The sequence below is a fragment of the Podarcis gaigeae genome (genome assembly GCF_964106915.1).
Source record: "Podarcis gaigeae genome assembly, chromosome: 9".
In the NCBI taxonomy this organism is placed as follows: domain Eukaryota; kingdom Metazoa; phylum Chordata; class Lepidosauria; order Squamata; family Lacertidae; genus Podarcis; species Podarcis gaigeae.
Genome location: NC_139685.1, coordinates 11,074,365 through 11,095,699, shown reverse-complemented (window position 1 = coordinate 11,095,699; position 21,335 = coordinate 11,074,365). Strand labels below are relative to the sequence as shown.

Below are 21,335 nucleotides of genomic sequence, written 5' to 3'. Positions count from 1 at the left end.
ACAATGATGAAGTAGTACAGTCATACCTCGGGATGAATACGCTTCAGCTTAAATATTTTCGGGTTGTGCTCCACGGCGACCTGGAAGTAACGGAGTGAGTTACTTCCGGGTTTCGCTGCTCGCACATGCGCAGATGCTCAAAATGATGTCACGCGCATGCGCGGAAGCAGCAAAACGCAACCCGCGCACGTGCAGTCACGTCTTACGTTCGCTTCAGGATGCGAACAGGGCTCCAGAATGGATCACATTTGCATCCAGAGGTACCACTGTATCTTAAATAGTGCCGTAGCTGCAAACTACATATTCTAACACAACAGGCTGTGATAGTCTGACATACAGATAAACAGAACAGGGCATAGTAGACTTACTTTCAAGGGTAGTTAGTAAAGGAGGGGTACTGTTCCACTCCACATTCTTTTACTACGTATTAATACACACTCTACAGATGCTAGGGGCTTTGGCTAGAAGGAGGCAGAGTCCTTGTGGAAGCACTGTTTGTGTGAATCAGCACAACTATGCCTGCTGAAAATCTACAAGAAGTGTGCATGCACATGAAAGCTTATACCCAAAACAAACTTAGTTGGTCTCAAAGGTGCTGCTGGACAATTTTTTTATTTATTTCGACTGCGTCAGACCAACACGGCTACCTACCTGAATCCAACATTTCCATGATTACAGCAATCCTCTTTCTAGGTGAAACCCACAGGTGCTTAATAGGAAGCAATTTATAAACAAAAGAAAGAAATTAGTAGAAAGTACTTAACTGGCTGGATCATACCCATGTTATCTAAAAAAATTATTCATTACATATACAACCAGTCATTTTTCATACACATAAAACTGAACATGACACTCAGGTAGTGGCGTAGCGTGGGTTGTCAGCACCCGGGGCAAGGCAAGTAATTTGCACCCCTAACCCGTGGATTTGTGCCCCCTAACCCGTGGATTTGCGCTCCCTAACCCTAGCCCCCAGATGTTGCGCCCGGTGCGGCCCTCCACGCTACGCCACTGTACTCAGGGCCAGATTTAGGTTTGATGAGGCTCTAAGCTACCGAAGGTATTGGGGCCCTTTATATGTCCAGCTGTCAACAACAAATTGTCGCCTTTTTTGTGTGTTGAATATATGCTATATGGTAATTTATGGACCTAATAGCCATTTGCACATGTTGCCGTGCAACCAGTCCATGCAGAATGTAGGCACCCTATATATAGAAATGAGCAAACCTGTGATATTTTAGGGAGCAGACTAGCAGGCGGAGCCCATTACTTACATCATAGGAGCCTATACAACACAATACACTGTTGTTGTATGTAGGTTTTATTTTATTTGTTTTTTATCTTATATTTTGGAAATGTACATCCTAGTGTGTTTTCCCCCCTTTAATTTTTTGGGGGCTCCCAAGAGAGTGGGGCCCTAAGCTATAGCTTGTTTAGCTTACACCGGCAGATTACACTGCTTGGATAAATTGCTTTTGTGAGCCCTTTGTACATTATCTAAATAAAATAAAATAAAATAAAATAAAATGAGGCTAGTGGATGATTATGTGCAAGTCACGATTATTTCCACCTGCACCTCCCCCTTCCAGCCTCACATGAGGTTAACTGCATGCTTCATTTCTTTGTATATCTCTGTCTGCACTTAAATTGATTTTTCTGCCTTGTGTCATAATTCATTGCAAATCTATATCTAACTTTCACCGACTCATCTTGCCTTCATATTCTGCTCCCTTATTGAAGGCTTGTCGCTGTTTATTCCCTTTATTTATTGCCTTTCATTTAACAAAGTTCAGTTACTTTTATCTGCTGTCTCTGATTCAACAATTGCTGAAACTTGTTATATCAAATCTAGTTCTCCAGGGTATTTATAACATTATCCAATCGAGCATTCCTGGGCATCCTATATCCCTTCTTCTGAATAATGAATGAGGATATTAAAAGAGCTAATTTAGCCCTTGTCCATCAACTGAACTGCCATTTATCAATTACTCCCCCCTCCCCTTTGAAGGAATCTTTGCAATTTTTAGCACACATGATGGTTCTCTGTGAATCAGACTGCAGCAGCAAGACAGGAAGATATTCTTAGGAGGCATCTTAGGTTTTTCCTTTAGGTTCTTTCTTTTTTTTAATAAAAGGAAGGAAGTACCAGGCAAGAAGGGTGGTTGGAAGAAGTAAAGATGCCTGAGCCATGAAAACAATGAGACGCCATATCCCTGCTGGGTCCTGAGGGGCCTTTGCAAGAACAGAGTAATTCCCAAAGGGTGAAAGGTCCTGGAAGACCCTGGTATATTTTCAAATAAGAAATTTAAAGACAAATGGTATGCCATTCTTCCAGTACTTTGGCCTCACCCCTGAAGATGCACTCATCCATTGTTTCCTGAGACAGACAAATGCCAACCTATTGGTATGCCATTCTAAAAAAAAATCTTATGATTTCATTGGTTGAAACATCTAAGGAGTAGATGGCATGCAAGTTTAATGTGACAGTAAAGCATTTAAAGAAGAGTATTGTGCTGGTGGTGCTGTGGGTTAAACCACTGAGCCTTGGGCTTGCTGACTGAAAGGTCAGTGGTTCGAATTCCCGCGACAGGGTGAGCTCCCATTGCTTGGTCCCTGCTCCTGCCAACCTTGCAGTTCAAAAGCACATCAAAGTGCAAGTAGATAAATAGGTACCGCTCTGGCGGGAAGGTAAATGGCGTTTCCGTGTGCTGCTCTGGTTTCGCCAGAAGCAGCTTAGTCATGCTGGCCACATCACCTGGAAAAACTGTCTGCAGACAAATGCCAGCTCCCTCAGCCAGTAAAGCGAGATGAGCACCAGAACCCCAGAGTGATCCGTGACTGGACCTAATGGTCAGGGGTCCCTTTACCTATTACACTTCTTATTCTTATTCTCATTTCTATACTGATATATATATATATATATATATATATATATATATATATATATATTTGGGGGGAGGATTCAAAGCGGTTTACAACCTACATTAAAATAATCAAATAATCAAAATACATCAAATAAAACTTTCCAAAATACAACCTTGCAGAAGAAAACCAATTACAAAGTATACATTCAAAGCAACATTATTAACAGGAAACTAAAATATCATCTTACAGATTTCAAAATCAGACATTATAAAGGGAGATCATGTACAGAATGCTAGTTATAAACTCAATTTGGTTACGTCTGTTTTTAAAGGTTTTATTGTGTTTATTCAGGGGGCCATGAAGCTGGGAAGTCATTCTCTGCCCATTTAATGCTTATTGCATACTGGCCATCTGATTTCAAGTGAATTGTGCTGTAAAAACATTGTTTGTTTAAATAAAAGGAAAGGAAAGGAAGGAAGGACGGAAGTACCCACAAACGCCATGAAAATTCAGCATTGTTTTAGTGCAAATTTCTCCTCCTAATCACATTCCTGTATGCCATTCTGACAAATGCACACATTTTTGCAAGCGTCTTCCTTCAACAGAATACATTTATGCATGTGCTTTTCACTAATATATTCATTTCAATGCACATTCTTCCCCAATATATGCAGTTTTGTAAATTGTGATTGGTTGGAGAACATCACCACAAAATTCAGATTACTGCGAATTCTGAAGGATACCAGAGTTTCAGTTCATCTCTTCCCTCAGAAAGTGAGAATGTTCCCCTTTCAATGTTACCTGAACTTTTTGAAGTTCTCCTTCCATAGATGACTCTGCTACTATCTGTTCCCCTAAATCCCTCCTAGGACGTACATGTGATGCATGTCTTTGGTTTTCTAGGCTCAGCTCAACTGAATGTCTCTCTTCTGGGACAGCCTTTGACAAGCCTTTAGTCCTTATTCCTGACTGATGTGCAGCCTAAGTAGGTCTGATTGTAATTGCATGTATTTATCCCCTGTCAAAACTTGCCTGTTTGTCTCCTCCCTTCCCGCTATTTCCTCTTCTCCACCCTCAAATTTAGATAATAAGTGTGAAGGCCTGGGATTCCGATTCAGAGGCTGAACCAGAGGAATCCCAGCCTACAAAGGAGTCCCCGCCTCCAGGGCCAGCTGAACTGGGGCAAGGCCTAGATTCTGAGGAGCCTGCACCTGTGTCAGATCCTCAGGAGCAGGCACCAGGTGAAACCATTCTGGCCCCAGAGGTGCTTGAGGACTCAGTGCCTACAGGTGAGCCTCCCCCGGGGCCCAGTAACCCTTCGGCCTCTCCTGAACTGCAGAGGCTCAGGGCAGAGAGGCGAAGGGAACTGGTTTCTCCCAGGAGGAGTGCTCGCCTTAAGGCCAGGAGAGGCAGGTCTCCTGGGGGCCGGGACCACCCCTGGCCTCAGAGAAGATAAAGGCCAGTCAGCCCGGTCCCAGGTTGCGGGAGCAACGTCGTTGTTGAGTACCTGCTCTTACCCGGACCTAGACCTGAACCTCCAGCGTTCCTGTTCCCGCCCGGCTCCCAGCTTTGCACCTTCCAGCGTTCCTGTTCCCCGCCCGGCTTCCTGCTTCTGATCTTCGTGAGTTCCTGTCCCCGCCCGGCTCCCTGTTTTGGACCTCGCCTCACATCTTGTGAACTCTGACTACGGTAACAGTACCTTCCCCCCAGGACCAGCACAATAAGTTAGGCATGTAAATGCTTAATAGGGTCTTTGGGGAGGAATTTATTTTTCTCTAAAGCACTATCTACATTAATAGAACAATGCTTTAAAACGATGTTGTTGTTAAGACTTGCAATCCTCTTTTCAACGAAAGTATTAAGCATTAGAAGTACTTTCCTGGAATGTGTACGTTTAATTATTTGATGACCCAGGTTGCTGTGGCCCAGTACACTGAAGGAAATTTTCTAAAACTTTAGACTCCTTTGGGGCAGGCTGTGGAGTTTAGATTTTTCACAGTATTTGCAATAAGCTGCTGAGTTAAGCCTGACTGTTTATATCTGCCCCGCTGCTGTCACAACAAAACGATTGCCTTTGCCTTGATCGTTTTTTATTTCCGACAGGTGAGCTTTTGGTGTGGAAGGTTGTATATTGTCTTACTGTGGCTGGGTAGATAACCCAACCATGAACTGCACACTTTAATGTTTTTTTTTCTTGTGCATAGCAATCATTGCAAAGCTACACACACACACCCCACCGGCAAGATTGCTCCTTGCCGCTCCTTGCAAAACCACAATTCAAAGTGGGTGCCCTGCTATCTCTCTTGCCTACCTGCTTACATGCTGATTCATTGATGAGGACAAATTTCTATGTGTAGAGTTGAGGCTGCAGGCCCCGCCTCTGACTGAATGGTCGGTGAGGTTGCAGCAGTATCTGCTAGGGAGACAGGGGAGGAAAGTGTACCTTTGCTCTCCTATATCTACTACAAGTGATCATCACGCCAGACAGCTTGCGTACGAGGTTACAGGAGGACCCGCGTGTGACCACCCTGTTCAGCATCCCCCTGTCAGTTCAGTCTTTTCCTTGCATGCTTTTTCTTTTCCTCCTCTAGTCCTTTGAAGGATTCTCCCTTTTCAAACAAATCCAAAGGAGTTTGTCTGGCTTTAGCAAGGCAGCTTGTGAGCAGGCGAGCTGGGACAGAAGTTCTCTGTCAAAAACTATTCACTTTCATTAGCAAAAGTGTTCTGGCTCTCCTCAGAGGACTACCTCCCTGCATAAAATGAGTGGATGTCGAAAACGGTGTAAACGTGAAATACTGAAATTCGCCCAGTATCTTCTCAGGCTAATTACAGGGACTCTCCATACAGGTAACAACCATTATTTTCTTTATCATGAAAATGTTCAGAGTGGTAACACTGTAACTGTCTTATTCCACTATGCTTTTTGCTCTGTTTTGTGGCGGTCTTTATTTAGTAAAATGAACGGGGAGGAGGGCAGGGATTTTAACGAATGCATTTTTGGTTGTTTAATGTAAACTATGCAGGAGCAGTACATTTGGTTAAATTGCACTGAAGTCTGCAATTGCATCCAAATCGGAACGGTGCTGTTAAACATACATATGTGTTTGCATATTTGTTTGGAGCAGAGTGCATTAAGAAATGTGGAGCATTGTGCTATCCTGTGGGGTTTGGCATATGAAGGCAGATTTCAATGTATGAACGATGTTCACGTTATCTCAGTTGGCAAGCATAGAGCCGCTCTTGAAATATAAATCAACTGCTGGATGTTAGCATGACATTAAAATTCTATCAGCAAGAGCTTTGGAAAGACTGCTTTTCAGGGTGTTTAAAATCTGTGAAATTTCTGCAATCTCTCTCTTGACAGCCAAGCCCTTGAAACTGAAATCTTGAAAGGGGTAGGGGTGTCTGTTTCTGTGTGTGCACACACTTGTGTGTGTTGATTAATCTCTTCTTTAAGGTGGGTGAAATAACAGCATGAGACCAAGTTGGAACATTTTGTTATTTAAAAAGAATTCCTTTGCAGAAGTGAGGCCAGCTGTCTCTCTTTGGAAAATACTTTTCCTATTCTGATGTGCATGTGATAAGGTATTTTTACACCCTTGTCAGGTGACAATGGTAAACAGCCCACCTTGTATGCTCCAGGTGACATTTATTTATGTTTTGATTCCGTGTTAAAAATATCAGTTTGAGGTGTGTTCTATGTGTGTGTGCAGTTTGAGGGCTGTGGGTGTGTGTATGCTATTAATAATTATAATTACATATTCATGCATTAAGGACACTGCCATGTGTCAAGTTGTAACGAGTTTACACTTTGCTGTGTTAGAAAATCTTGCTCCTTGGAAACTCACAGAAATTGAAGGGTTCAAATCAAATTCAAAGATGCATTTTTACTGTCAGAATAAAATACATTATATTGACACTTATATCTGCATAGAATAAATAGCCATTTCTGGTAAGCGGTTTTTAAATCATTCTGGCAGTTTTGACGGTTTTGCAGAATTTAGTATAATGGAGTGCTTCTGCTACGAACATGTGTCCTCAACCTTCACCTCATCACTGTTGGTAGAATTTGTATCCTTTATTTTTAGGTTATGGTGAGCCAAACAAGGATATTACTTATATACATTCTTTCAGGAAACTCAAATTCATATTCCTTTTATCATATTTCTTTAGGCTGCAGCGCAGTGGAATAGTTGTCAGCAAATATTTCAGCTGGGGCTACAACCAGGAACTTTGGGGTCTGTGCTTTTTTGCCCCTTGTGGTGAGACTCGTCTGAATCGTTCGTGGGACAGCAATGGGCTTTCAGACTCCAGGGTGGCTCCCCATGTAGGAAGCCCATTGGTTTCTCTTGATCTAATATGCCATTGCAAGCTTCTGGCTTGCACCTTGCCTAGACAAATGTGAGCTTGGTGTTGTCTAGCTGCCTTTTCTTGTACTCTTATTCCCCTACCATTTTCTCTAAGTCCATGATTTCATGCTTCCTGCTCCTTGTGCTACCAGTTCTTAAGACTCCCTACAGTCAAGCAGTAAGCAGTGGGCAAAATCCAGCCAGAGTTGGAGAAATGTGGTCAAGTTGCTAATCAATCAATTTTTAGAGAGTCGGTGTGATTTAACAGCTAGGGAAGACGTAGCCAAGGAACTGTTCTCCAGGTGTTAGATTATAACTCCCTTCATCACTGAGCATTGGCCATGGTGGCTGGGGCTGATGGGAGTTGTAGTCCGACAACTTCTAGAGGATACCACGTTGAATACCGTTGGACTTTTACTGGGTTCAAATCTATAGTGAGCCATGAAACTCCCTGGGTGATCTTGGACCAACCACTCTCTCTTAGAATAAGCTGCATTTCAGGCTGACCAGGAAACCAGGTGTGCTACCCTGAGCTTTTTGGCGGGTGAATTAAAAAGTGAATGGTCCCAGCATTAAAATAATATTCTGCTAGCAAATCATAGAAGAATCATAGAACTGTAGAGTTGTAAAGGACCTTGAGGATCATCTAGTCCAACTTCCTGCAATGCTGGAATATGCTGTTGTCCCTTGTAAGAGTAGAACTTGCAACCTTGGCATTATCAGTGCTACTCTCTTAGCATCAGAAATGCCAGTTACTCAAATATTTTGTTGAATACTGTGCATGCAGCTCTGTCCTGTGACATGCTAGGCCACTTGTGTAAGATTGTCATATGTCCAATATTTGGGCATGCCACCTGGTGTCTATTTGGTTGGGAAACACTGGCCTGCAAGCACTCCAGTTGGAGAACAGTCTTTACCAAAGGTGTCATGGGCTTTGAAGACACTCAAACTCAGGATGCAAGGGAGAAACGTGCTAAGAGGAAGGCACACTTGGCAAATCCACACCGTGATCAACTCCCACCCGGAAACCAATGTCCCCACTGTGGAAGGGCGTGTGGATCCAGAATTGGCCTCTACAGTCACTTACAGACTCATTGTTAAAACCGTGTTTATGGAAGACAATCTTACTCGGCTACGAGTGATTGCCAAAGAAGAAGATGATGATTTGGGTCATTAGCTGACCCACATTCTTACTTTCATTTTTTTAAAAAAATGCAGATATGTGGCCTTAGTAGATTGAGATATACAATGCATATTGAACAGGCAGTATTCCGCTTAATTGTTTAGGGAGAAAAAAGGTCAACTCCCACTTTCTATTGTCAATGAAAGAAGTCACAACCACAGTTAATATGTCTGGTTCTGTGCTGGCAGCTCTGTCCTCAGTCTCCGTGACATTCACACATGGCAGAAAGAAAAGAACAGGGCTGACTGGAGTGTGTGGAGGTGGATTTACTGTTCAAGAAGAAGGAGACTAAAAGGCAACCAATTGGAGCAATAACCCATGAGAGCCAAGGACAACCAGTGTTTGTGAGCACAGAGAGGCCTGCAGGTTGACGAGGTGAAGCTGATGGTTCCCAACTGCAGGACTGGCCCACCCATTAGGCAAAGTGAGGCGACCACCTCGGATTGCAGGATCCACAGAGGGAGCAGATCTGGCCTCTAGGGAATGCACTGTTTCATCCCACCCCTAGGGAGGAAATGTTGGGGGCAGCCCTCTGGAGTCTCCTGGGCTCTGCACCCACCTGTCATGATTCAGAGTGGACTCCTTCTCCTCCCCCTGCCCTCTATGACAGCCTTTGATTCCCATTTCAACTGTTAGGAAAGGTTAATTTGATGTTCCACCCTTGTTCCTGATATAGATCTTCACTCACCTCTTCTTCCATGGCACCTGAGGGAGGGGCACCATTTTGTGGTTTGCCTCAGGTGCCAAAATGTCTTGGGCTGGCCCTACCAGACAGATCTATAGCAGTTCTAGGGCCTCAGATGATGCTCACTGAGAGTTCTGTTTTTGTTCCCTTGCCTTTCTCTTTGTAATCCTTTCCAGGAAAGTTTTCTAGTGCTTCGAAGGAGCCACTGTTTCTAATAACAAAAACTGGGGCCATTCCACTTGCGTTGGCCATATGAATCTTTGCCAGGACCTGGGAGCGCATGTGGTGTGGTCCACACAACAGGAGCCTGTGGCATTGGTCTTCACACTCTGGTCCCACCAGAATCCCTTCTGAATAGTGATTTTCTTCTTTGTTTCCCTCTTGCACAGGCTGTCAAGTAAGAATGAAGAATTTTTGAAACCTTCTTCTTGCCAGCCAGAGCTCTGCTGGCTTTTGTTCTGATGACTATAGCTGAGGGAAACTAGTAACAAGACCACACGTGCTAACTCTTATGCGCTGCCCAGATGTTCTGGTTCCTAGACTGCTAAAAATAAGTAATTTCAAGGGAAAATATGTTGTTGTCCTCTGTTCACACAAAAGTACTTTGTTTTTTATTGGAGGATCCACTTCAAGAAGGTGGGCAAAGCGATCTGGGTGGCCCTCTGTGCCGAATCTGTGCCAAGAGATCATGACATTGGTTATTAGCCAAGCAAATTTTGTGCACTGTTTCATCTAAAATTAAAATTAGCATTCATCAAGATGCTGTTTTTGTTTCCAAAAAGAAATGGCAAGGAAAGCCAAATAATAATGTGAAATGTGTGCTTAATCAGTGTTAAAACTCCTGAGTTCAGTTCTTCTCGGATTTATTTATTTATTATTATTTTTTTACTAAAACTCCTTTCGGAGTCCGGAACAAATGTATACAAGAGTCTGTGACGTATAAATTGGTCTTAATTCCTACATGCAGTCACTGGTAGACATGTTAATCCCAAAAAGACAGTTACTGCACATTCTGCTGGGGGAAGTGAGGGGCAGATAGGGCTCGTCAACCTGGGAAGGTAGCCCACCTAGGAAAAGGAAAAGCCTGATCCTAAATTAATAATAATAATAAAATTTTATTTATATCCCGCCCTCCCCAGCCGAAGCCGGGCTCAAAGCGGCTGACAACAGTAAAGTAATAAAGCATTCTAAAATCAATTCATTATTGTCAGGGGTTCAGAAGGAGAGACACAGGAGGGGGAGCAAATGGAGAGTGAGGAGGAGGAGTACGAGGGGGGCGCAGGCAGTGACAGTGGCCAGAGTTATTCCACAAGCCTCTCTAGCGAATCGGAGGACTCACAGAAGGGAGCGCCGGTGGCCAGAGCAAGGGAGATTCCAAGGGAGAAACCTCAAGAGGGAGGGGCCAGCGGGGAGTCCCTGAACAGCAGCTGGAGATCAGGGCCAGCGTCTCCACCAGAGCGCAGTGGGGAGGGGGAGTCCCAGGAGTCGGGACCAGTGTCCTCACCACCAGAGGGAGGAGAGGAGTCAGGTTTGGCAACACCCACATCAGGAAGCGGGGAAACGGTCAGAAGGAAAGTCACCGGCTGGGCGCGTGCGCCAAGTTCAAATGTACAGGAGCGCGGCACAGCGGGGAGCCCGGGAAGGGAGCCAGGTCCTAAAGCCCGCCGGAGGGAGGGGCAAGACTCAGGAGGCTCCGCGTCAGAGGAGTCCAGGAAGGAGGGAACCCCAGAGGGCAGAAGGACCCAACGCAGGAAAGAGCAGCGCAAGAGGTGGAGCCGGGCTAGAATCTTAAACTGGTGTGGGTGGAGCAGTGAGTCAGAGGGGACTTAGCCGGTCTAGCGTTAAGACGTGGGCCTGCGCGCCCAGAGCTTGGAAATGGAAACTAAACTTCAATAAAGACTTTTGTATATAATATCCACTGGGCGTTGGTCCTCTGTGAGCTGGGACCTAGCGGCAGTGCTGACAATTATAAAATCAGTTCAAATCAAATTAATGACAACCATTGGGCTAGAGTTCTCTGAGGATTACCAAAGGAAGGGGTCAGGCTGTGCCTTGGCCAAAGGCCTGGTGAAACAACTCTGTCTTGCAGGCCCTGCGGAAAGATGTCAAATCCTGCAGGGCCCTAGTCTCTTGTGACAGAGAGTTCCACCAGATCGGAGCCACAGCCAAAAAACCCCTGGCTCTGGTTGAGGCCAGCCTAACCTCCCTGTGGCCCGGGACCTCCAAGATGTTTTTGTTTGAAGACCGTAAGGACCTTACGTGGGAGAAGCAGTCCCGTAGGTACGAGGGTCCTAGGCTGTATAGGGCTTTAAAGGTTAAAACCAGCACCTTAAACCTGTTCCTGTACTCCACCGGGAGCCAGTGCAGCTGGTATAGCACCGGGTGAATGTGATCTCACAGCGTGGACCTCGTAAGGAGTCTTGCTGCGGCATTCTGCACCCACTGGAGTTTCTGGGTCAGTCTCAAGGGCAGCCTCACATGGAATGAGTTACAATAATCCAGTCTGGAGGTGACCGTTGTGTGGATCATAGTGGCTAGTTCAGGGCAAGAGAGGTTACCAGACCTCCCCATTTCCCAGGGAGAGTCCCCGGATTTACAAATCAGTCCCCTGACAAAATCAATCTATTTAGTAGGAAGTTGAAAAGTGTCCCCAGATTCATTGAAAAAAAAATCTGGTAACCTTACACTAAACTTCCACCGCCTTGCGGTTATATTCATTCATGAGAAAGGCTTTTGGAGTAAACCCTGTGGAAAAATCCATACCTTCTGCCTTGTGGGACATCTTCAGGAGAAGGAAGGGCTAAGGAATAAACCCTACACTGATCCAGAGTGGAGTCTCTAAGATGGTTGGATGGTTCCTTGTACTCCTTCCGGCAACTCCTGCAGCCAAGCTGGTGCCAAACATATTGCCTTGTTTTCCTTTGGACTACATAAGCAAGGACAAGACTACTTAGTCTTGTTGTCTGGGTAGCCCAGGACCTCCATACACACTGCCCAGGCTTGCACCCTGAGGAGGTCATTTTGATGCTGCTAATGCAGCAAAAACAATGAGAGAAGCAGCAATTACAAGTTTGCAGCCACAGCTGTTGCTGTGATTCTACAGCGGTTTGACTCCACCCCCGGAGGTGCACTCCATTGCCTCTCAAGCAGACAGGTGCCAACAATATCTGTACATTCAGTAAGCACATGAAGGGGGACCATGGCACCGACCATGGTCTGTTGAACCAGTCCCTGACATCTGTGCCTTCCATGCATTTAGCCTACACATGAAAGGAACAAACGAACGGCACTTTTGTTAACCATTATCTGTAGCCTCCTTTATTGGGGGTATTACTCTTGAATCTAATTAATTTCACATTAATTAGAAATTAATTAAAGGAAACCTTTCATATAATCTGAATCAGGGTATAAAACACTCTGTGATAACAGTAGTTAACATTCTTGTTCCAAAAAAGCCCTTTTCTTTGCACACAGGTTATATAAAATTGAATTCGGGAACTAATTCGTGATGGTTTCCGCATGTAATAGTTTTGGCGTTTTGATTTATTTATTTTTCTAGCTGAGAACACTGGTGAACAATAAGTAAATAAATAAATCTAGTTTCCTTATCTCTGACCAGAGAGAATAAATGAAAACACCATCTGCAGTAAGTCACTAAAAAAAAAATCTCTCTTCTCTCCGCACCATGATGTTGAAAAACAATGTTTTATTCTGTGTGCAGCATCGGAGAATTTTCATGGTCATCTTTAATATGTGCCTCAATATGTGTTTATCAAGAGGCAGCTGCCTCCCAAGCTGGCAGCAGGTAAAAATGATTGATTCAGTAACTGCAGAAGTCACAACTGACAGTGTGGGGAATATTGACAGAATTGTGTGAATCGCTCATAATCCTTTATGTATTTAGCAATTTTGTTTCCTGCATATACTGACCATAATGACATTTTCCAAATGACTTATTTCATTAATTTATCCCTTACGACCCCCCACTACCTGCTCTCCCCATAGACCTGAACTGCTGGTGTTTGGAAATGGCTCCTTTAAGGATGAAGCCCATAGGATGTAGAATAGCCATGATCTACCCCAGCAGATAAGGGACGCGGGTGGCGCTGTGGGTTAAACCACAGAGCCTAGGACTTGCCAGTCAGAAGGTGGGCGGTTCGAATCCCCGCAACGGGGTGAGCTCCCGTTGTTCGGTCCCTGCTCCTGCCAACCTAGCAGTTCGAAAGCACGTCAAAGTGCAAGTAGATAAATAGGTACCACTCCGGTGGGAAGGTAAACGGCGTTTCCGTACGCTGCTCTGGTTTGCCAGAAGCGGCTTAGTCATGCTGGCCACATGACCCGGAAGCTGTACGCCGGCTCCTTCGGCCAATAAAGCGAGATGGGCGCCGCAACCCCAGAGTCAGCCACGACTGGACCTAATGGTCAGGGGTCCCTTTACCTTTTTTTACCCTAGCAGATGTGATGCAGGGAGAACGAACTTTGATAGAGGAAGCAAGTTAACCCTTCCTGTCCCTCTGCCCCAGATCCATTTCCAGGATCTAAGTCTCATCTCCACCCACTGCCCAAGCAATAGTCAAAGTATGGTGGCCCTCAGTGAGAGGAGGAAATGTTTAGGGTTCAGAGGGAGTTATCATGACATCCTCACTTCTGGAAAACCTGCTTGACTTCTGCCATTTGGCAAATGGTGGGTAGCTGGGCTTTGCAATGATTTGCAAAGGATGTAGTGATTAACTTGATTTTATGCTGCTGTCTTATGTGTGTTTTTTTGTAGGATGTCGGTTTTGTAGAATGCAGGTGGCGCTGTGGTCTAAACCACTGAGCCTCTTGGGCTTGCTGATCAGAAGCTCTGTAGTTCGAATACCCGCGACGGGGTGAGCTCCCATTGCTCTGTCCCAGCTCCTGTCAACCTAGTAGTTTGAAAGCACACCAGTTCAAGTAGATAAATAGGTACTGGTGTGGCAGGAAGGTAAATGGCATTTCCGTGCGCTTTGGTTTCTGTCACAGTGTTCCGTTGCACCAGAAGCTGTTTAGTCCTGCTGGACACATGACCTGGAAAACTGTCTGTGGACAAACACCGGCTCCCTCGGCCTGAAAGTGAGATGAGCGCCGCAACACCATAGTCGCCTTTGACAGGACTTAAACATCCAGGGGTCCTTTACCTTTTAAAAATTGTATTTATAAAATTCCATTTTATCCTTTTCAAATAGTTTGTATGCTGCCTTGATTGAGTGTCTGACAAGCTTAATGACTTAGATGAGCCATTGAAATCAGCCTCAATTAAGTACCACATTTATGATTAAGTATGCATGGAAGGGTGTTTTTTTTTTTTTTGGTAACAGGATGACTTTGTTTAATGTAAATTACATAAATGAATTAAAATTTTACTTAAAATAATTAAAATTATATGTTCACTTACAAGCAGGACACAGCAAACCTGCATAAGTTTTTCTAAGTTTGAGTAGTTACTTTTCTGGTTTTGTTTTTGGTTAAACATGCACACGAATGCATTCTGCTGCTTAAAGATTGCTTGAGATCAGTTGCTGGAACTAAGTTTGGAATTTATATTCACCCAAGACCAAGTTGTTAAAAAATATACAGAACTTTGCAGCTTACAGATATCACAAATGCACAAAGTACTTTACAGTCGTTTTCACAGACATGCACCTGACTTAGCACAGTGTTTTTCAAATAGTGCACCTTGGGCTGCCTAGTCAGTGTCCCCTTAATTTGCTTACTGTCCGTCCTGCAACATAGCCCTTTGGTTTGGCCTTCAGCAGCTTCTTGCATGCTGGAAAAAGGCAGTCTGGAGACAGTTCAGGGGGATGGAGGGAGCGAAGACCCTTCCCCTCTGAGGAGAAAGGACCAGAGGAGGTGTCGAAGGAAATGAAGTGAAAGTGAATGAAAAGTTCCTTGCTATTTATTATATAATAATAAAGCTATAAACTAGGAGTAGAAGAGGAAGGAGATGAGAGAAAAGCTGTTGAAAGAGGAAGAGTTGAACGCAAAAGGACCATGGAGGAGGGATGAAAGAATTTGGCAGTTTTGAGGGTGGAAATAAGGTACAGAGCTGATCCTAGGATAAGTAGGGCCCTGGGCAAGAAGTGTCTTGCTCCCCCAACCTCCATGGTCCTCTTTGCAGGATCACCCAGGGTTTATGGAACCAGGAGCAAGTGACGTTGGAGGTCCTGCTGCTGATCTTACAAGAACCGATGTTTATGTGCTTGACCCTCCAAGCATCCCTATTTTCCAGGGACCATCCTGGATTTACAGAAGCCATCCCGGTTTCTGATTTGATCCTGGAATGTCCCACTTTTCCATAAGACATCCCTATTTTCATTGGAGAAATGTTGGAGGGGATAGAGTTATGTGATGTCCAAGCCAAGGAGATATGTCCCTATAAAACCTTTAGAAGACATCTGAAGGCAGTCCTGTTTAAGGAAGGTTTTTTAAAAAATGTTTAATGTTTTATTATGTTTTTATATATGTTGCAAGCTGCCCAGAGTGGCTGGGGCAACCCGGTCAGGTGGGTGAGGTATAAATAATAAAAGTTGTTGTTACTATTACAGTGGTACCTCGGTTTAAGAACAGTCCTGTTTACAAACTCGGTTTACAAACTCCGCAAAACTGGAAATAGTGTCCCAGTTTGAGAACTTTACCTCAGTCTAAGAACGGTGGAAGGGCACTGGCAGCGGGAGGCCTCATTAGGGAAAGCACGCCTCGGTTTAAGAACAGTTTCAGTTTAAGAATGGACTTCCGGAACAGATTAAGTTCATAAACCGAGGTACCACTGTACTGTTATTAAATAGGACATCTGAAGGCATCCCTGTATAGGAAAGGTTTCTTAAATGTTTAATGTTTTATTACAATTTTATATTTATTATTTATTAATATGTATTATTATACAGTGGTACCTCGGGTTACAGACGCTTCAGGTTACAGACTCCGCTAACCCAGAAATAGTACCTCCGGTTAAGAACTTTACCTCAGGATGAGAACGGAAATCGCGCGGCGGTGGCGGGAGGCCCCATTAGCTAAAGTGGTACCTCAGGTTAAGAACAGTTTCAGGTTAAGAACGGACCTCCAGAATGAATTAAGTTCTTAACCCGAGGTACCACTGTATTATTATTTTATATTTTATATATTTTTGTTATTATTTTGGACATCCCTATTTTTATCGCGGGTGGTGCTGCGGGTTAAACCACAGAGCCTAGGACTTGCCGACCAGAAGGTTGGCGGTTTGAATCCCCGTGACGGGGTGAGCTCCCATTGCTCAGTCCCTGCTCCTGCCAACCTAGCAGTTTGAAAGCGTGTCAAAGTGCAAGTAGATAAATAGGTACTGCTATGTCAGAAAGTTAAACGGTGTTTCCGTGCGCTGCTCTGGATCACCAGAAGCGGCTTAGTCATGCTGGCCGCAGTATGTTTCTGAATGCTTGGAATTTCAAGTAGGAGAGTGCTGCTGCCTGCATGCGCTCCTTCACAGGCTGGCCAGCCACTATGAGAAGACTGTCCTGGACTAGATAAACCATTGGCCTGATCTAGTAAGCTCTTCCTAGGTTTTTAAGGCTTTTTGCTTCTGCTGGAAAACATTTCCAGGCGGTGTCTCAGCTAGTGCCAGTTCTTCACTTGGGAGTACCGGTTACCAGTGAGTGGGAAAACTTGAGTGACATTCTGAAACAGCATGAAAAGCCACTCAGACATTTCACTGCATGTCGTAAGTGGATAGGAATGGAATCTAGTACCCTTGCTTTTTTGCCACTTTTTTGCATTGGAGAAAAAACAACAACACAGCCACTGAGCACAGCTCGGCCAGTCCTGCAAGGGTGTAAGTTGCGTGGGAGAGGAAATTACTTGAGGTGCGTAAAAATGAGACACGCGGGAGTGGGGGAGGAAAAATTTAAAAGTAAAATACCTTATTCTCTACTTACAGCCACTGGGGAGGCTGAGTCCACAGTTCCTCCAGAGCTAATGTCTCTGCACTCAACACGAAGAAAGCTGACATATGGAACTCCTTGCCACTAGGAAAATTATGTGGCAAATAATTTTGCCGTTGGCAACAGTGGATTAGATACCAGTAGAAGATGACATCAGTTAATTATGTCGGACTTGGCCGCCACCATGCTGCGTCTGGTGGGCCTCGGTGTTTGTGTTAACCCCACCTTAACACAAATGCACCACGCAAAAAGCTTTTCACTCAAAACATGCACAATCACTGTCTCTAACACAAGGGCCCTCTTCCCTCCCCACAACCAACTGGCTTCAAGAGCTGCATACCTGATTTGACAGAGTAATCCTAACTCTGTCCAGGAAGCAGTCAATGTGGAGTCAACATTTGCCACTTGTTGAAGCCACAACAGATGGTGGGTATTATGTACTGAAGTTCTCACCCTGGGCCAGCAGGGGGATACTGTAGATAGTTATGCAAATAAGGGATCGAAAGTGACGTTCAGCGATTGGATTGTTTTAGAAAGTTGTTACAGTTACGTTGTACTGGAGCTCTATATAAGCAGGCTGACTGAACCCTTCAGCTCAGTTCTGTCCTGGCCTGTGAATAAACAAGAGCTGTTTGAAGAATCGCTGTGTCGTCTGATACGTTCACCCACAACTTAACAGTGGGGTAGGTTGTTTTCTCGTTTTTCTGAGAGTCCTGTGGCTTGGGCTCCTTGGCACCCCATTTGGGGGCTCACTACTGGGGTACCTTTCCCCCCAGGTAGGGCAAAGCTGGCACACCTCCTGTTCATAGCTGTGAACTTTCAGATTTGAAAATAAGGGATCAGCAGCCTTGAAAATAAGGGATCAGCAGCCTCACCTGTCCCGGGGACAATCTACAGGATATCTAACAATCCGGGATAGCAGTGGGAAGCAGCGGGAAACGGCGCTGGATTAAGGGAATTTCCCGCAAAAAAAAGGGAAGGTTGACAGTTATGCTCCTGTTCACTGCCATTGTAACTTGGCAAGGAGAAAAGCCTCAACATGGGGAGACGAGGGCATTGTTAAGTTGGCACTTTAGAACTTTTTACAAATACACAAAACCAAGCCAAGAAGGGCAAGACCCCTGCAATTTTCTTGATTTTTTTAAAAAAACAGAATATGTCCCTCTATCCCGGGGGGGGGGCAGGGAGAAGAATACAACCCTCTTGATAAAGTGTTAAATTGCACTGCAGCACCTTAATTGGTCTCTAAACAGCATTTTACTCTAATTCTAATTCCAGTAAAGTTATCCATGTTAGAATTGTTGTCATTAACTGAGACTTTGAGTCATTTGTATGTGTCATGATGTTTTCAGCCATTTCCAGTACAATGTATTTATGGCACATAATGTAAATATTTGCCCTCTCGGGATTTTGCCTGAAGTTCCTCCTCATTTCTGGGAAACACCCCCCCCCCCAAAAAAAATGGGTTCTGATAAAATTAGTGACATTTCTCAGGGTGAAGGAAGGAGTCCAGAAATCCTTAGATGTTAGCATTTACACTGTATCTGTAATATTCTGAATACATCTTAACAAAAGTATCAGTATTCAACAAAGCAAAATAGATCTGAATTTGAATGGCTTAAGAACTTTTGCTAGAGCATATTTTTCTTCCCCTTACCTCCTGAGAAAGTCTCCTGTACTCAAGACACGCACCTCAACACAAATATGGCTTTGTTTTTTTCGGTGCCTTACAAAATATTATCATTTTCGAAGATCCCAAGGGATTAAAGGTGTGAATGTGAGTGATAGCAAAAGATCAATGTAACTAGTATCATTACCTGTAGCAACTAGACCCAATTTTAAAAGAAAATGAAAGTGAAGTTTCCAGATGACACCTGTATATAGTATTGCTTGCTGTTGATGGCACAGGTCATATAGTTTAATTTCTCTACACCGTGTGAAACAGGTGGGCAGCTTCTGTAAAATCAATTCCCTGGATGTTGCCTTACTATTGTCTTGTCAAATTGTTGTTTGTGAGCTCCGTGTTACCAGAAGCAATTTGAATCATGACAAACAAAACCCTCCAGAAAATGTATTAGATAGAGCTTGATGACCCATGTGGTAATACTAGAAGTAGTCAGAGTCATAGAGCCAATATTCTGCTTTAACAGAGGCTCTGATCCAACATAGTAAAGTGAGCAAGAATCAGCGACTGCTGTCCCTTGTTTGTCTGTAAGTAAACTTCCCTGTGCTCACTTGAAATGTCCAAGAGGAGCATAGTAAAGGTGAAGGTACCCCTGAGCATTAGGTCCAGTTGCGCGCTCATCTCGTTTTACTGGCCGAGGGAGTCAGCGTTTGTCCGCAGACAGTTTTTCTGGGTCATGTGGCCAGCATGACTAAGCCGCTTCTGGCGAACCAGAGCAGCACACGGAAACGGTGTTTACCTTCCCGCTGGAGCAGTACCTATTTATCTACTTTCACTTGACATGTTTTCAAACTGCTAGGTGGGCAGGAGCTGGGACCAAACAATGGGAGCTCACCCCATTGTGGGGATTCGAACCACTGACCTTCCGACTGGCAAGCCCTAGGCTCTTGGGTCAAGACCACAGCACAAGCCGTGTCCCTATACAGTGGTACCTCGGGTTAAGAACTTAATTCATTCCGGAGGTTCGTTCTTAACCTGAAACTGTTCTTAACCTGAAGCACCACTTAAGCTAATGGGGCCTCCCTCTGCCGCCGTGCCGCTGCTTCACAATTTCTGTTCTCATCCTGAAGCAAAGTTCTTAACCTATGGAATTTCTGGGTTAGCAGAGTCGGTAGCCTGAAACTTCTGTAACCTGAAGCATCTGTAACCCGAGGTACCACTGCATATACTCCAAATTTCACCCCTGAAAGGCTATCATTCCCCAACTGGGTCTTCAGGAAGTGAATATAAACTGTTGCTCTTGCCATTCATTTATTTCGAATAATACCTCTTCATATATTAAAATGTCTCTACACGGTTTCCTTATAAGCAAAAAAACCCCAACAATATTCCTTTCTCCCTGCCCCCTAAGAACTAGATAAAAACAAAACACAGTTGTAGGCCACAAATAAAACTGAGCGGTGTACAAAACAGAATATAAATTAAGAATCTGCATCTAGGAAAGTTTGAATAATCAAAAGTGGCATTTAAAGGTCATGACTATCTCCAGCTCAGGATTTAACCAAGACGGTGCATTGTAGAGGGTGAGCACTATCACAACGTATGACTGCTTCATGACCCTTTGGGAGTGTGTGATTTAGCTCCCAAAATGATTTCTGGAGAAAGGGCTTAGAAGAATGTGTGTGATCACATTACCTCCTCCCCCATTTACACTTTTAAGAGGCACTAGTGCAAAGTAAGGCCCGGGGGCTGGATTCGGCCCAATCACCTTCTAAATCTGGCCTGCGGATGGTCCGGGAATCAGCGTGTTTTTACATGAATAGAATGTGTCCTTTTATTTAAAATGCACCTCTAGGTTATTTGTGGGGCCTGTCTGGTGTTTTTACATGAGTAGAATGTGTGCTTTGATTTAAAATGCATCTCTGGGTTATTTGTGGGGCATAGGAATTCGTTCGTATTTTTATCTTTTTCAAAATATACTCCGGCCCCCCACAAGGTCTGAGGGACAGTGGACCGGTTCCCTGCTGAAAAAGTTTGCTGACCCCTGCACTAGTGCTACTCAAAGTGGTGGTCCACAGTTGGGTGTCATTTGCGTGTCGAGGTCCCCAGGTCCACCCCAATAACTCACACATCACACAGAATTTTTTGTTTAAGATTTTTGGCATAATTTTGGCCACAACTTTATTAAAATACAAATTTGTGAGTGGTTGCTTAGGAATTGGTTGCGACTATCTGCCCCCACCATGGGGGACAGACTGACATTACGCACGATGCGAAAGTCAGAATGGGGGAATACACTTGGGGGGTTACGCGGAGCAGGGAACCTGCCCTCACCCCAAATGCAACCAGGAGCTCATTGCTATGGCCCGAGCCCCCTTGACAGGGTGGACAACCAATAGTTAGCCTCTGATTCCTTTAATGGAATCGCTTGCAGCAGCAGCATTAGAAGGGCAGGCACAGCCAATCCATGCCCCTCAACCAACCAAACCATAAACCAATGCCTAACTGCAACCTTACAAGTTGTGACAATTTGCTACACAGGAGGCAAAAACCAAATGGCCCCAGCCAATCAGCCAGATGGACAAAATTCCTACCGGGCCCCTGCTCCAAAGCAGATGACCCCATGACAGGCATAGCAAGGTCAAAGCGAACAACCCTATTCTAGGGAGGGAGGGACGGGCAATCCGATGCACGGGCGAAA

The 21,335-nt window shown here is 44.5% G+C and overlaps 1 protein-coding gene across 5 annotated transcripts in view; it reads left to right on the top strand.

Annotated features, from left to right (window-relative positions):
* Positions 1 to 21,335, top strand: part of KCNIP4 (potassium voltage-gated channel interacting protein 4) — a 396,014-nt gene that overhangs the window by 115,717 nt on the left and 258,962 nt on the right. Inside the window, exon 1 of one of the 5 annotated variants that reach the window (XM_083755082.1) lies at positions 5,271 to 5,709. The exons of the other annotated variants lie outside the window; for them this stretch is intronic. Coding sequence (XP_083611208.1) covers positions 5,622 to 5,709 — 88 coding nt within the window. The 5' untranslated portion in view covers positions 5,271 to 5,621. Of the gene's footprint in view, positions 1 to 5,270; positions 5,710 to 21,335 lie in introns of those variants that run through there. 5 annotated transcript variants of the gene reach the window in all.